Genomic DNA, 16,399 nt, shown 5'->3' on the forward strand with positions numbered 1-16,399 from the left:
CATCATTTTGCATGTGGACGCTCGACAACAAAAAGCTTAGCAATGTAAATTAGCCAAACCGGTTATACTTGTTATGAAAGACATTTCACTCCACAGTAGGCTATACAGTATGTTGTAGCTTGTTTTCATATATATTGAAATTATTTTATTTTTAATTTCATAAACTGTATGACAGCATTACATTTCAAGAATATTTTCAGAAACTTGCAAACACGCGCACACAAACAGATAAAACAAACAGTTATTGTATAATATTTATATTAATATATATATATATATATATAACAGCGTAACTTTTTGATCTCAATGCTTTAAAAGTAAGAAAAAAAAACTATTTTCTGCTAATATTGCCGTTAGAATCTGAATAATTTGTGAAGTACCTTCAACTAGTTACACGGTGAATATTTAGTTTGCCTACAAGGCGTTCGAATTAAAAATGGCACAGGTTCCGAAGTTAGACTGTGCATATTTTGTTTGGTCACGCTTCAGACGTAAAATGAACCCAGTCTCTTACGTTTTTCTCTTACGTTTAGTCTGAATGAGGAGGTCCACACCCCTAACGCTCATTTCTACAGGTTTCCATTCAGTGGGCGGTGTGAAATCAAAACTACTTCTGCAGTCGCTCTCTCTCATTATCAGTTTGAAACACCTATGTGGCAAGATGAAGCCGCTTCCAAAGTTTACCTAAAGAGCTATAGATCCTACCTGAAGAATAAATGGACGAATCTGACCTCATAAACGGAATAACTACTGATTGTACGTCTAAGAAACGTCTAGCAGTGCATTTGTCTGTACGGGTGAGCAACTCTTTCTGACTTGACGTTTGATGCAGTTTTTAAGTTGTGTTTTGGAAATGTTAAGAGATTGAAATTTATTTTAAACATTTGAAACAGTTTAGAACAATTCAAAGAGTTTAGAAGCATTTAGAATTGAATAAGTAACAGTCCAGAAGTTCCTCTTTCCACTATACCTGATTATCTCCAAATCTTAGTGTTTTCTTTATCCACATAGAACCTGTTTGGTATGTACATATCTGTTGAGGAAGATTTTCTTCTTCTTCTTCTTCTTCTCAAAAGTTACATTTCATGAGCTCAGAGCTGTGGTTGAACTGTCAGAACCAGCATTGAATTCTCTATGACTGACATTCATTTTTCCCACAACCTCATCTTTAGTTAGATCACAGCTGTTTGGCTCTTTGCAGACCTTATGACATAGAAAAGGAAGTATAGATCTTCCTCTGGGACCATGGAGACAGAGTCTGCCATTTCCAGCTGTTATCTAATGCTATTCTATGTAGATAGAAGTTTTTCTCCATCTGTTAAATTTCCCACCGGGTCTCCCTTTTACGTGGTCTGATGCACCACTGTCGCCCCCTCAGATTCCTAAAACACAGTAGGATGACTTAGGCCATCATGCTTCCATGTTATCAGAGCTTATCCAAACTTCCACTGTTCTGCTTTCACTCTCTGTGGTGATAATGGACTGTATTGGAGTCGAGTCAGAGCAGCGGTACTGCCGGAGCTAGTATTTGGATAGCGCTTGCCAGGCCAGGGGCAGTAACTGTGGGGGCTTGTGTTAGATTTTCCACCAACTGCTTAAGCAAACATGAGGGGCAGATGAAAACTTTCATACTGAACCGTTTGAGGGAAAGAGTGATAAAACCTTCTTCAGTGTTAATGATGGAGTCTTAAGGCTGGAATACACAACATGGCTTTTGTAATGCCTGTTTTAAAACAATAAAGGCATCATATAGCTGTGGTCAAACATTTACATCCCCGATTCAGAATTTGCAAAATGTTAATTATTTTACCAAAATAAGAGGGATCATACAATATGCATGTTATTGTTTATTTAGTACTGACCTGAATAAAATATTCCACATAAAAGATGTTTACATATAGTCCACAAGAGAAAATAATAGTTGAATTTAATAAAAATGCCCAGTTCAAAAGTTTACATCGCCTTGATTCTTAATACTGTTGTTACCTGAATGATCCATAGCTTTGTTTTTTTTTTGTTTCGTGATAGTTGTTCTCGAACGAGTCCGTTGTTTGTCCTGAACAGTTAAACTTCCTGCGGTTCTTCAGAAAAATTCTTCAGGTTCTATAAATTTTTTTTTTTTTTTTTCCTTTCCAAAAATAACTGTATGATTTTGAGATCCATCTTTTCACACTGAGGACAACTGAGGAACTCATATGCAACTACTATAGAAGGTTCAAACACTCACAGAAGGAAAAAAACATGCATTAAGAGCTAGGGGGTGAAAACTTTTGAACAGTGTTCATTTTTCTTATTTTGCCTAAATTTCATATTTTCTTTTAGTACTGGCCTTCAGAAGCTACAGAAGATACTTACATGTTTCCCAAAAGACAAAATAAGTAAAATTTAGCCTGATCTTTCCCCCTGGCTCTTAATGCATGTTTTTTTTTCCCTTCTGGAGCATTAGTGAGCGTTTGAACCTTCTGTAATAGTTGCATTGTAAAGCTGGTTGATTTATTTATTTATTTTAAATATAAGAATAAAGGTCATTCCGAAAACAACAAACTCACAGAGAAGCATGCATCTTGCTAGGAGATGCATGACAAATGAAAACAATGTGTTCTAAAAGCAGCTCAAAATATCAAACATGTTTTATGTCTTCCGATTGAATAGAAATCTAAAGCTTAAAAAAATCTGAGTCTGTGCCTTTTATAAACTGCACAATTTTCTTTTAAATCTGCCAATTCCAACAGCTCAGAATCATTAAACTGACTCTGATTTGTGACAACTAGAGTCCAGACTGTAAATTATAGCCAAAATCTGGACAAAAGTCAGGTAGTGTATTCCAGCTTAAAATTTGAGAATTTGTTATTCTAAAATAAGTAAGCATTTGTTGGTGATTACTTTTAAACTTTCTCTCAGAGGAGTTGTGAAGCACCTCAAACATGCCTGAACAGGACCAGGGATTATTTTGGTGATGAGCTCATGGAGAATCCGATAAAACCAGAAACCTGGAAGACAACACTGTCCTATAATGCCAAATATGAGTTAATTTCAATCCTTGCCTAACCATAAACCTCATGTCATTCCAAACCATGTGACTTGCTATCGTATGTGGAACACTTGCACTGCTTTTTTCCCTACAACCAAAGAGTTTTTACTTTTGAATTCAATGTTTTAAGCAGCACTGCAATTAAATGCATCATCAGCTGTTGTGGTTCTTTGATGTCGTCATCATTCAGTGCCTCATTCAGGAGTTTGGTGTTACTGTACTTGGATGCAGTAAAGGATTTTTCCCTTGAACTGGGAAGAGAATAGAAGAGAAGGAGTGTGAGTCATGTCTGTTCTGGGAAATGAGAAAATGTTTAGGACTGAGATCCTAATGGTCCAATAGATTGTGACATGTGGACAAAGGGACTTGAGTGGGATGTGTGTAGGTGGTTGTGGAGGGGATGTGTGGGATGAATAGAGTATTTTTTTTTTAGCTGTGACAAAGTGTCTTAGTTCAAAACATCACACGCATGGGCACCAAAATATATCTATTCTTGTCTGTGGCTTTGTGTTCACTTAGGAATTTAAAAAAATAAATTTGAACTGTTTAGATGATTTATAATTGATTTCTTTATTTTTAAAATCCTGACATTGCCTGACATCACCTATCTGGTTAGTTTAGTATTGGTACTACTTACCATATGGTGTTGAATTACATTACCTATGTTGATTCAGATACTCAAGCAAGATTTAAATCCATATGCATAAGTAAAAACAAACCCAATCCATGGTACAATGCAGGTTCACAAAAACAGTACCAGTCTGTCAAAATCTAAAAGGCAGTTCAAAACACATGTAAGAAAAAAAAAAGAAAAAAGGGTGGGGCAGAAAATGATGAGCTAGGATATACAAATCCACAGTACACAAATCAGCTCTCATGAGCTGCACGTGGGATGACAAGTCTTCACAATGTGTTGCCTATTTATACATAAACAGGAAATATGAACCAGGTTTAAATGACTGGATGGTTTTGGAATATTGTGGGAACGTGGTTCAGCAGACATGGATCTTACAGTTTGACAGTTGTCTTCTGTAAACGCTGGTATTGTTTTTTTGTTTTTTTTTCCCCCTTACAGCTCTGTTTGTGTCCCTGCAGACCTCCTGATACTTTCCAGCTCCCCAGAGGAGTAATTCGGCATTAGGAAAGTGGACGTAGCATACAGCAAAATGTCTGAAGTAAGTAGCATATGCATATTTTTATTTTATTTTACATAATTATGTCCATACAGTACCAGTTAAAAGTTTTTGGACTGTAAGATTTTTAATGTTTTTTTAAAAGAAGTCTCTTCTGCTCACCAAGCCTGCGTTCTTTTTGGTCCAAAGTACAGCAAAAACAGTAAAATTCTAAAATATTTTTACTATTTAAAAAAGTGCATTCTATTTGAATATATTTTAAAATGTAATTTATTCCTGTGAGTAAAGCAAAATTTTATCAGCATCATTACTAGAACGATCCTTCAGAAATCATTCTAATATGCTGATTTGCTGAAACATTTATTATTATTATTATTATTATTATTATTATTTAAAACAGTTGAGTACATATTTTCAGGAGTCTTTGATGAATAGAAAATCAGCATTTATCTGAAATAAAAAGCTTTTGTAACATTATGCAGTATTCGAAAGCTTGGAGAGGAGAAATTATAGAAATTTCTACTTTTATTTAGCAAGGATGCTTTAAATTGATCAAAATTGATGATAAAGACATGTATAATGTTACAAACAATTTCTATTAAATGCTGTTCCTCTGAACTTTCCGTTCATCAAGAAAAAAACCTGAAATAATTCTACTCAGCTGTTTACAACATAATAATATTAATACACATTTTTGAGCAGCAAATCAAAATATTAGAATGATTCTGGAGGATCATGTGACTGAAGTAATCACAGGAATAAATTACATTTTAAAATATATTCAAACAGGAAACCTTTACTGTTTTTTGCTGTACTTTGGACCAAAAAAAATGCAGGCTTGGTGAGCAGAACCGACTTCTTTAAAAAAACATTAAAAATCTTACTTTCCAAAAACTTTTGACTGGTAGTGTCGATTCAGATTGTTGAAGCTATTGGACACTTCCAGTACCAGTGAGGTATTCTTTATTACAGACTTTTTGTTTTTCTTTCCAAAAGAAGGTATGACTAACTTGTCATTGGTTAAAAAAAAGATGGAATAGAAAAAGATAGAACATAAAGAAATGGTTTGCGTAACAAGCCTGACTTTAACTTTCCTTAAGCCGTCTTTGCAGTGCAAAAATGTTGTTGAAAATCGTTTAAGGCTTTCAAAGGTTAGAAATGCTTTTGATTAACAGCCCAAAGTTGCAGCAGATGTGTGGTTAGAGACCTCTCTGGCGATGCCAATTCTTACGTACATACAGTGTAAGAAAGAAGAAAAAGCCATTAGACTGGTTGCAGTCAGTGTCTTTTCAGCTGTATTTTGCTGTTACATCCAGCTCATTCTTGACTGCAATTTAAATGTGGTCATACACAAAATGTATGAATGAATCAGAACATTTTATTAAAACGATTACATCAAGCTATGCTGAGAAAAGCAGAGATGTGTAGTAGTTAAGGAGCAAAAAGCAACAAAGTAGTATAGAACTGCTAATGAAAGTCAGAACACAAGCAAGTAGCATTGACTCTGCTGAAGAGAAGAACCTGCCTCGGAAAGACCCCTGTCAAAAACAAAAAAGGAATACCCAGTTGAACTAATTATTGAAAGAGAGAGTAAGGCCAGTTGGTTGTCTAGTAGTACCAACAGGATAAAATAATTCCCGAAGCATTATTTCTAGAATGTATCTTCATTTTCTTGTGCATTCAGGAATAAATTGTTTCCTTGATTTGATTTCACAGTACAGTGCAGATTGATTCCAGGAATGGATTTTCTGGAATCCTCCTCTCCTGCAGAGTTTTAGATGTTTAGTTCTGTTCATGCTGAAGTAGATTTGCTGAAGGTGAAACCAGAGAGCAAAACTCAAGTCAACCTTATTTCTACAATATAGATTGTGTCAAAACAGCTTTATGAGATCAAATAGCACAATCAATTATAGAAATAACTATGGAGACAATTCCGATTCTGGTGTAAAGCAGCTCAGAGAGTTCTGTGAAAACAGTGTGAAGTTAGTCAGTTTGAAACAGGTTCAGTTAAGCAGTCATCCAATTCAAGTCAGTTCAATGTTCATTCAGTTCAATTTAATACCAGTATTGATGATGCAAGATGCAATTCAGCTGTAAAAAAGCTCTGCAGAGCATTAAGGTTTGTTCTCATCCAGTGGCATCAGTCGGTGTGGTCATATCAATAAATTCCTTCAAATTAAGTGATTTTCAGACCCCAGCTGAGCAAGCCAGAATGCGACAGTGGCAAGGAAAAACTTTATCCTATTTCCTTGGGTTTGGCCTTTTTTATCTTAATGGAACAAAGACAGAACACTTCCTGAGAGTAGCAATGCTATTTTTATTTTGCATCATACTTGCAGTATCATATAATTTATATAATCAGACCAGGATAACATGATCAAGTTTCAAGCATACTAATTAGCCTACAGTTAGGAAATTAACTTTGACCACTTTAAGTAACTGTATATTTATAGATTGTTTCCAAAGCCCTGGACAAGTTGGTTGGTTGACAATATTGGTTTAGATATTTGCCTAGCTGCAATTCTAATTACTTTCCATTTAAAGGATCAACTTTTAAAGGTTCTGATATTGAGCATACTCCAGAGTAATTATTTGTGACCTTGGACCACAAAACCATAAGGTTATAAGGGTCAATTTTATGAAATTGAGATTTATACATCATCTGAAAGGATAGGATAGGAGAATATTTGGCTGAGGTACAACCATTTAAGAATCTGGAATTTGAGGGTGCAAAAAAGAAAATCGCTTTTAATGTTGTCCAAATGAAGTTCTTACAAATGCATATTACTAAGTTAAGTTTTGATATATCTAAGGTAGGAAATTTACAGAATATCTTTGTGGAACATGATTTTTAATAATTATCCTAATGATTTTTGGCATAAAAGAAAAATCGATAATTTTGACAATTTATTTTTTACTGTTGCTACAAATATACCCACACAGTTTATCTTGTGTTTAATATCCACTCCATCCATTTTTGACTTTCCAGCAGGGCTTCTCCGCTTCCACTCTGCTGAAGCGCTATCGTCTGGCCATGACGGAGGCAAACTCAGTCTCCTCCCCTCCAGGGGCTGTTGCTGAGGACTCGTCAGAGGGTAAGGAGCTTTCAGCAGAAGGGGATCCCAATTTCCCCATGTCTGAACTGTCAGAACTTTTGGACAATGAAGATGGATCACAGCCAACCCAGGATTCGTCCCAGGACTCAGCTCGGCCTGGACAACAGAATGATAACAAGCAGAACTCGCGAATAAGGTTCCCAGGGGCCTTTAAAAAGGGAGTTCCTAACCCCATGGACCTTCTTGAGTCCACCATGTCTGAGTATCCAGTGGCACCTGGGCCTAAGAAAGCACCAATGGACTCCCTGTTTGACTACGGCACATGTAGAGAGGTCAACAACCAGAAAAAACGAAGGAAGAAGCTTCCACGAGGGTGTGTTTTTGTTTTAAATTTGTTCTTTTTGTCACTTTTTTTGATACAGTAGTGGAAAGGGTACAGGGTGGGATAAAGGGGGAAATGAGATGTGGCAAATGGCAGAATTCAAAGTTGCATTGTCCAAACACATACACTAACTGCTAAGCCATGGTAAAAATGCTTCTTGGGTGGTATATAACCTCTCGCCCCCTCAGATATTTTTCTTTGTTGCATGATAAAAAAAACAAATCGTTCAAATGTATACAGTTACCTTAAGGAATCGTAAAACAGAGAGGGACACATTGTTTATTTGGTGATAGAGTGCAGACTGGGGGTTGTGGAGTGCTTGTTATGAAATAATCACTCTTTGAAAGGTTTCACAATTATAGCTTTTTGAGGTTGTTAATAGTAATGAATATTTATTTGTGTAGCACCTTTCATACTGTACATAAAATGCAGCTTAAAGTACTTTACAGGTCAGAATATAAAAAATAGATACAATATATGCTACAAGTCAAACGTTTTTGAACAGTGAGGTTTTTGAGATGACTTTAAAATCGCAGGAATAAAGTACATTTTAAAGTAAATTTAAATAGAAAACAGTAATTTTTTTTAATAGTAAATAGTAAAAAACAACTGCTTTGGATCTGAACTAAAGCTGTACTTTGGATCAAATAAATGCAGGCTTGGTGAGCAGAAGAGACTTCTTTAAGAAACAATAAAAATCGTTTGACTGGTAGTTAAGTTAAATTTTCAATTAAGAAAAGAAGAATGTGGAATGAGCATTCATTCCTCTGAATGCTTTACAAATAATGAAGTGTCACTTTTGTATATATTATGCTCCATGCTGAGGACAGTCAACTCGTGATTTTGCACTCTTGATCATGCATGATGGGGCAACTGAATGTCTGTTGTTGTTTCCATGAATTCATTTGGAGTAATGTTTATGCTGAGGTCTGTTAGGCAGTCAGTTTTTCCCTCAGTACATAGACTTATTTATAGAATTTTTTTCATAGTCCCTACTCCCTAAGTCTAGATTCCATAATGTCAAGCCAGGTAGGGTGGTTCCTCTGCATGTCATTACATCTCAACCGCTACTCAGTGTTTTCGTGAATGCCCTTTATAATAGATGCAACAAGGAATGTTTCTTAAAGTTGTCAGTGGTAGTTTGATGGTAGGCGGTTTGACCAAAAATCTGTATCAGGTTTTTTTTATTTTTTAGGATTCTGGCGGTTTGACGGTTTATCATGGCTGTTCCTTTATATGAATCAGAATACATAAAACAGTTGCAGAACCACTTAATTTTAATCACGATTCAAGCAAACATGCTGCATATAGCATGAGCAGTTTTTGATGTAAATTAGGTATAATTTCAATATTTGAAGCAAAAACAGAATGCTCTGACATTAGCTTTGTGATATTTTCCTACATAAAACATATCTAAAGGAGACAAAAAAGCAAATTCACTCTGACAGCAGGTGGCACTTATGGAACAGCAGCATTAAAACATATGGAGGTAAAATGAAAAGAAATTACCATCTAACTTTTCAGAAGACATTCAATTCCCCTCAGAGATACATTTATATAAAGCCCTCACCCCCACTTCACTATTTAAAAATGCCTTCCTATAGAGGGTTTGCAGATACATCACAATTTGATCAGTTACCCCAATGTGCGTCCATGTTGGCGATACTTGGATGTAAACAACAGTGTAGATTTCATGCTTAATATACTACTGAATACATTGTTCTGCTAATTTATACTGTCTAAACCACAGAAAAAAATGTGTGGAAACTGCTAAATCAAATAGTAAGCAGGAGATGGTGCAATAGTTTGACAAACTAAAGTTAATAGGTGGTAAAGATACGTACAAGCAATATTAATAAAGATATTAGCCTAATATTTTACATACCTGACTGGAAATATTAAGAACAAACATGAATGTTTTTTTAAGATTCAGTTTTCATGGTTCAGTTTGGCCAACCACAAATGCCTTTTGTTCCTCAGACAGTGTGTTTGTCTTCAGCATCTCTGGCTTCTGTTAATGTCTGTTTACAGTTGGTTATTTGCCCAGTTAAAGAATTCGTTGTGTTATTAATGGCTCTAAAAGTTTTCCAACCATTAGTTTGAAATGTATGCAGTTAACAGGGATCTCCTCTCAGTTAACAAAGTTGTTTATATCATGACCAGCCTTGTCTTATAATTCAATCAGTGTCAGTTTGGGATAAAATAAGTTTTTAAAGTTTCTTAAAAAGTGTATGTTTCCCCCCCTGCAGGAAGGCCGAGGTTGAGATGTCATGTGACGAGGGATCCCCAGAGCCCGCTGTTCTTAAAGTCTTCAACCGCTGGCTGTTGTTTGAAGCCGTATCCCGAGCAGATCGAAGAGCTCTAGATGGTCTCCTGCAGTATCTTCAGTCAAATGAAAAAAGGCTGACGGATGAGGAGTTCAAAGGTGCATTCTGGGAATGGTTTAGTCTTTAAGCAAAAATAAATAAGTGTATGTTACACTTATTTGCTGTCCAGAATTCAAACTGAAAATGTTATTATTAGGACATTTTATATTCCTTTAATTAAAAAGACAATGCCCTCCTACATTACAGATGAGAAATCAGGGTCGTGCCCGTAAATATCCAATGTCATCGCAACCCTTTTCCTTCATGGTCCATTTGGCTTTTGTTGTTCTGCCTTTTTTGTTCAGCAAAGGAAATTCTATTATATCAGCTAATGTGACCTTGCAAGGCGGGGTCGTATTTCTACTTCCTGCTAAGCAAACTTTTAGCAGAGAGTAGTAAGAAGTCACAGCAAACTGTCACAAGTGGAAGGAAGGATTGTGTTTGAGGGGATCAAACAGATAACTCTGGCTAAAAATAAATGCTGACAAATTCTCACTTGATCTATGAATGAAGCAGATCAGGATTCAGAAAACCTAAAAAAGTAATACCTTTATGAAAGAAAGGCAGCAAACATTGCAAAATACTTCAGATTAGCGATTTGAACAAACTCCTAATGTTAATTATTAAACGTTAACCTTTAAATCTTCTCTCTATTGCTTTTCTAAGAAATCAGACTCAAAATTTGCACTTTCTTGATGATAAAAAAAAAACAAGGAAGGACACAGTAAAACTTTAGTTGATAACGAATGTTCTTTCCTCTACTTTCTCTAGAACCTTCTACAGGGAAGACGTGCCTACCAAAAGCTCTTCTGAACCTACACAATGGTCACAACGACACCATCCCTGTCTTGGTGGACATTGCCGAGCAGACAGGAAACCTCAGAGAGTTTATCAACACTCCCTTCAGGGATGTGTATTATAGGGGTGAGTCCTCCAATCATAAAAAAAACAAACATTCATACAAAAAATCAGCTGTTATAACCACTTTTCAGGCATCCAATTAAATGTTTCCAAAAACTCTGGTGAGAGCTGACATTTACTCTGAGCAGCTGCCATTGCCGCCTTGAGCAGGTTAATGAAATATGAGCAGGAAGGTGGAGTTTCATGCATGCTTCTGACTGAGCTCAATGTTAGAGAAGTTACCCCAGAGTTAGCGTTAGGTTTCCTGCAGTCCCCACCCTATTCTGTACAAAGAGTCCTTACAACACTGCTGAGTTTGTGAACGCTGTTCCTCTGTGGGCTATTTAGGGTATTTGAATTTGCCAGTGCCACACCCAATGCACTTCATAACTTTTCTTTCCCTCTGATTCAAAAAATTATTTGTGTTACATAACGGTTTTCAATGCTGAGGCCAGGCAGCTAAGACACACACTACTCATGAGGGTGACAAATTAAAGTCCAGCTCATGTTATGTCTCTCCTTTTTTTCTTTTACCACAATAAAAGAGGTAAACGGCCAAAATATGAAAAATATTTTAATATATTAAAATATTTAAATACGCTGCTGATCAAAAGTTTGTGGTCAATAAGATTTTTTTAAAGAAATTAAAGTTTTAGTTCACCCAGACTTTAAAGTTAGCCCATGATTTACTCAACCTCAAGACAACCTAGTTGTGCGACTTTCTTCTTCCAATCAGAGTTATATTAAAAATTGTCCTAGCTCTTTCACGCTTTATAACGCCAGTGGGTGGGTGTTTTTTTTAGTGAATCAATGTGTTTTTTAAGAAAAATATCCATATTTAAAAATATACCTTTTCATTCAGGTGTGTCCAAACTTTTGGTCTGTACTGTAGATATGAATTCAACTGAAAAAACTTGGGAAAAAATATCTTTCAAGTGGTCAAATAGCAAATAGCAAATAGTGGAGCTCTGCAGCCACCTACTGGTAAAAGTTATTTGTAGTTGTTGTTTTTTTTTTACTTAGAAAACTGGATTTTCCAAAGATGGGCAAAAATCCATGTGAAGTTATCCCCATGAATTAAAGTTAGAAATGTGGGTCTTTTATAAAATGAATTTTACATAAAAAAAGCAGTTTTTGTATAAAAACCCATTTAAAAAATATTAATTTATTAATTTATATATATTAAAAAAAATCACTAACCCACTGAAAACTGCACAAATATAGAGTAAAAACTTTAATAAACAGAAAAATTAGCACAACAGTTAGCGCAAAAGACGTGTTTATAACATTTTAAATATGGATATTTTTCTTACAAAAACGCATCGAGCCAAAAATACATTGTATGGGTCAAAATTATTGATTTTTCTTTTATGTCAAAAATCATTAGGAAATTAAGTAAAGATCATGTTACATTAAGATTTTTTGTAAAATTCCTACTGTAAACCTATCAAAATGTAATTTTTGATTAGTAATATGCATTGTTAAGAACTTAATTTGGACAACTTTAAAGGTGATTTTCTCAGTATTTTGATTTTTTTGCACCCTTAGATTCCAGATTTTCAAATAGATGTATCTCGGCCAAATATTGTCCTATCCTAACAAACTATACATCAATAGAAAGCTTATTTATTCAGCTTTCATATGATGTACATATCTCAGTTTTGTAAAATTTAACCTTATGACTGGTTTTGTGGTCCAGGGTCACATATGTGAAGCACTTTTTTTAAGGATGGATGAGCTTTATTGGACTTCTTTTGGACTGTTGAACAAAAACACCAACCCAATGCTATTATAAAGCTTGGAAGAGCCAGGGCAATTTAAAATATAACTCTGATTGGATTTGTCTGAAAGACATACACCAAGGATGCCTTGAGGATGAGTAAATCATGGGCTAATTTTTATTTTTGGGTGAACTAACCCTTTTATTCAGTAAGTACACATGAAATTGATTAAAAGTGACATTAAAGACTTTAACATTGCTGCAAAATATTTCTATTTCAAATAAATGCTTTCTAACCAACGACAACAACGACAAAAAAAGTATCAATTCAATGTTGGGAACAGTTGCTTAATTAAAAGTAATGTTTCTTGAGCACTTTCTGATGAATCATTTGACCCTGAAGACTGGAGTAGTGTTTGCTGAAAATCCAGCTTTACCATTACAGAAATAAATTACATTTTAAAGTATATTAAAGTAGATATTAATATTTAATTGTAATAATATTTTAGAATATTACTGTTTTTTAAAGATAACTTTTCATGGCCTTGGTAAGCATAAGACACTTTTCAGAAATATTTAAAATCTTACCAACTCCAAACTTTTAAATGGCAGCATATTATAAATATATTAGAGTCATTTTTATTTCTGTGTTCTGGCAGTATATATTTAAACCTAATTTTAATTTTTATTCCATTGTAGTCTTTGCCATGTTGTACATGCCAGGTTATAGCAGCATTATTAATATGAGGAAGTTATAGCTCTTGAAATGCTTAATAACGTACTTGCAGCAGACAATGTGTAGTATGCCTCTCACTTCCTCAGGAAACAATCTCTCACACATTGCTTCAGTTTGTTTACTAGTGTTGGTTCCAGGCCTCCAGGCAGTAAAGTGTATATGTCAGGTAGGCCAATTCTTCAGTCAGACGATTTCCAAGTGTAAACCCACTGCCAAAATGCATACATATGCACTGAACTACTAAACTCAAATAATTTAAGATGATTCCTTTCTTTTTAGCCAAGCCAAGTACAATGCCTTGCGAAAGTATTCGTACCACTTTATTTTTTTCACATTTTGTTACGTTGCTGCCTTATATTAAACTGCTTTAAATTACTTTTTTCCACATCAATCCACACTCCATACACCATAATGACAAAGCAAAAAAGGTTTTTAACATCTTTGCAAATTTATTAAAAATAAAAAGCTTAATTGATTCAATTGCATAAGTATTCATACCCTTATCTGGGACAGTTGAAATTTAGCTCAGGAGCATTCATATTGCTTTAAGATGTTACTACACTTTGAGTGAAGTTGAGCTGTGGCAAATTCAATTGAATCGGTATGATTTGGAAAGGCACACGCATTTTAATAAAAGGTCTAACAGCTGAAAATGCATATCAGAGCAAACTGAAAAAAGACAATTCTGTAGAGAAAAAAAAAGTAATTCAAAACAGCTTAACATAATCAAATTGTGAAAAAAATGAAGGGGTATGAATACTTTCGCAAAGCACTTTATATGATAAAAAAAATTCCTTAAACTTACACTTTAAGTTTAGGCATCCTTTCTTAGTGTATTAAAATTACAAGTTAAATGTAGTCTCTAGTCATGCACTGGTGACACATTTGTTGTTGTTCATACAAACATTAAGATACTAAATGTAATTGTTTTGTAAATATGGACACAGGGTGGCGGTCTTTTCAAACTGATTACACATGGGTCACTACTATACATAAACGTTAATAGCCAAAACAAACACATCTGAGTATATTTTTGTTTATCTAAAAACAGAAGTAGCAGACAACCTTAGCAGAGAGAGAGAGAGAAATAGAGCTCTTACACAAAACCACAGGCTCTAGACACAACATGAGCCGTATTGCCTTATTTTCATATTGCAATACTTCCTTTTGTGTAAGGTAAGTTGATAGCATCTAATAATATCATTCAGGTTCCCGCTGTTCTGTCAGATAAGTTGTATCATCAATATCAGTTTTCCTGTAACATTACAGAGCACTTTGGTTTGGATGTTATGGTCAATTCATTATCATATGATGAACTGCTTCTTCACTGGCATCTTTATTTATAATAAAAATGTGGTGTGTCCGTAGGTCAGACAGCACTGCATATCGCCATAGAACGACGATGTAAACCGTATGTGGAGCTTCTGGTGGAGAACGGGGCTGATGTTCATGCCCAGGCAAGGGGCCGATTTTTCCAGCCCAGAGAGGAGGGTGGATACTTCTACTTTGGTGAGTTTGTTCATGCTAGTTTTGTTCCAAAGGTTTAAACAGTCTTTATTGTGCGTGATAAAGAATATAGTTGAAGATCCAACCAGTTATTAATGTTTAATGTACACTGGCTGAATATTTTTTTGGAACTTGTGATACATTTTTAAAAAGTAAAAAGAATAGCATTTATTTAAAATAGAAATCTTTTGTAACAATATAAACTACAGTTTAAAAATTTGGGTTAGTAAATTTGTATTCTTTTTTTCTTTTTTTCTGAAAAAAATTAATACTTCACTATTGCAAGGATTTTTTGAATTGATAAAAAGTGATAGGAAAGACTTAAATTGTTGGAAAAAAATTCTGTTTTCAATAAATGCTGTTCTTTGTAAACTCTTTATTGATAAAAAAATGACAGGTTCCAAAAAATATTAAGCAGCATAATTGTTTCAAACATTAATAATAATAATAAGATGAAGATGAAGAAGAAGCAGAAATCAGCATATTAGAATGATTTCTGAAGGATCATGTGGCACTGAAGACTGGAGTACAATTCATACATAATATTTCACAATATTGCTGTTTTTTTCTGCATTTTTGACCAAATAAATGCAGCCTTAATGCACCTAAGAGACTTAAGGACATTAAAAAACTTTTGAACAGAAGTGTATTGGGAATATAAGTAGGATATGAATCTGCTTCACTTGCAGTCATAATTTTTTATTCATATATTAAGTGCTTTAATGCTCTGTTGTGAAACATCTGGCCCAATGATACACTGCTGACCTCATTACAACATCTTGGAGCCTTTAACTGCCAAAGTTATGTGTGGGAAGCTCCATTTCCTGTTTTATTTTATTTTTTAAAGAAATGAGTGATGTGCTTTTATTTAACAAGCATTAAATTGATCAAAAGTCATTTTGTTCAGAAATGAAGAGACAGGGAGTCTGGGGTGGAGATGGAAAGTCTTTTATTAATGTTGCTTACTAGTCAAGTGTCAAATGAGAAGTGGGCCATGAGAAGAGAAGAAGTGGCCCAGAACACAGAAATCACATCTACATATATATCTCCCTCTTCCTGCTCGAGCATTGGCATACTTCCCCGTTCCCGGGTGCAATATGTACGTTTGTCAGGTCTTAACAGAAACATTGGTAGCACAGAGGTAGTTCAGCCTTACATAGAAAACTATGACTATATGTTACGCAGTATGAGAAGAACATAGGCTGAAAAAATTAAAAGTATAGACTGCCGTTCAAAAAATTGGGATTAGTACAAAAAATTGGGATTAGTACTTTTTTTTATTATTATTATTGAGTCTCTTATGCTCTTATGCTCATCTATTTGGTCCAAAAAAAACTTTTTTGTGAAATATTGCAATTTAAAATAACAGTTTTCTATTTTAATATTCTTAAAAATCATTTATTTCTGTGAAGCAAAGCTGAATTTTCTTAATTTTCTTCAATAGTCTTCAGTGTCACATGATCCTTCAGAAATCATTGTAATATGTTGATTTATTATCAATATTGGAAGCAGTATTTTTTGGGACCTGTGATACTTTTTAAGTTTTTATTCAATATAGAAATTTTGTGT

At 34.6% G+C, this 16,399-nt stretch overlaps 1 protein-coding gene across 2 annotated transcripts in view; it reads left to right on the top strand.

Moving 5' to 3' along the window:
* The first annotated feature begins 630 nt into the window (after positions 1-630).
* trpv4 (transient receptor potential cation channel, subfamily V, member 4) overlaps positions 631-16,399 on the top strand; it is a 34,483-nt gene continuing 18,714 nt past the window's right edge. Inside the window, exons 1-6 of one of the 2 annotated variants that reach the window (XM_073839659.1) lie at positions 631-797; positions 4,107-4,206; positions 7,154-7,593; positions 9,852-10,027; positions 10,740-10,892; positions 14,693-14,833. In XM_073839659.1, coding sequence (XP_073695760.1) covers positions 4,198-4,206; positions 7,154-7,593; positions 9,852-10,027; positions 10,740-10,892; positions 14,693-14,833 — 919 coding nt within the window. In that variant the 5' untranslated portion in view covers positions 631-797; positions 4,107-4,197. The remainder of the gene's footprint in view (positions 798-4,106; positions 4,207-7,153; positions 7,594-9,851; positions 10,028-10,739; positions 10,893-14,692; positions 14,834-16,399) is intronic. The other variant, XM_073839658.1, reaches the window with a different exon arrangement.

This window comes from Garra rufa, chromosome 5 (assembly GCF_049309525.1).
Source record: "Garra rufa chromosome 5, GarRuf1.0, whole genome shotgun sequence".
NCBI lineage: Eukaryota > Metazoa > Chordata > Actinopteri > Cypriniformes > Cyprinidae > Garra > Garra rufa.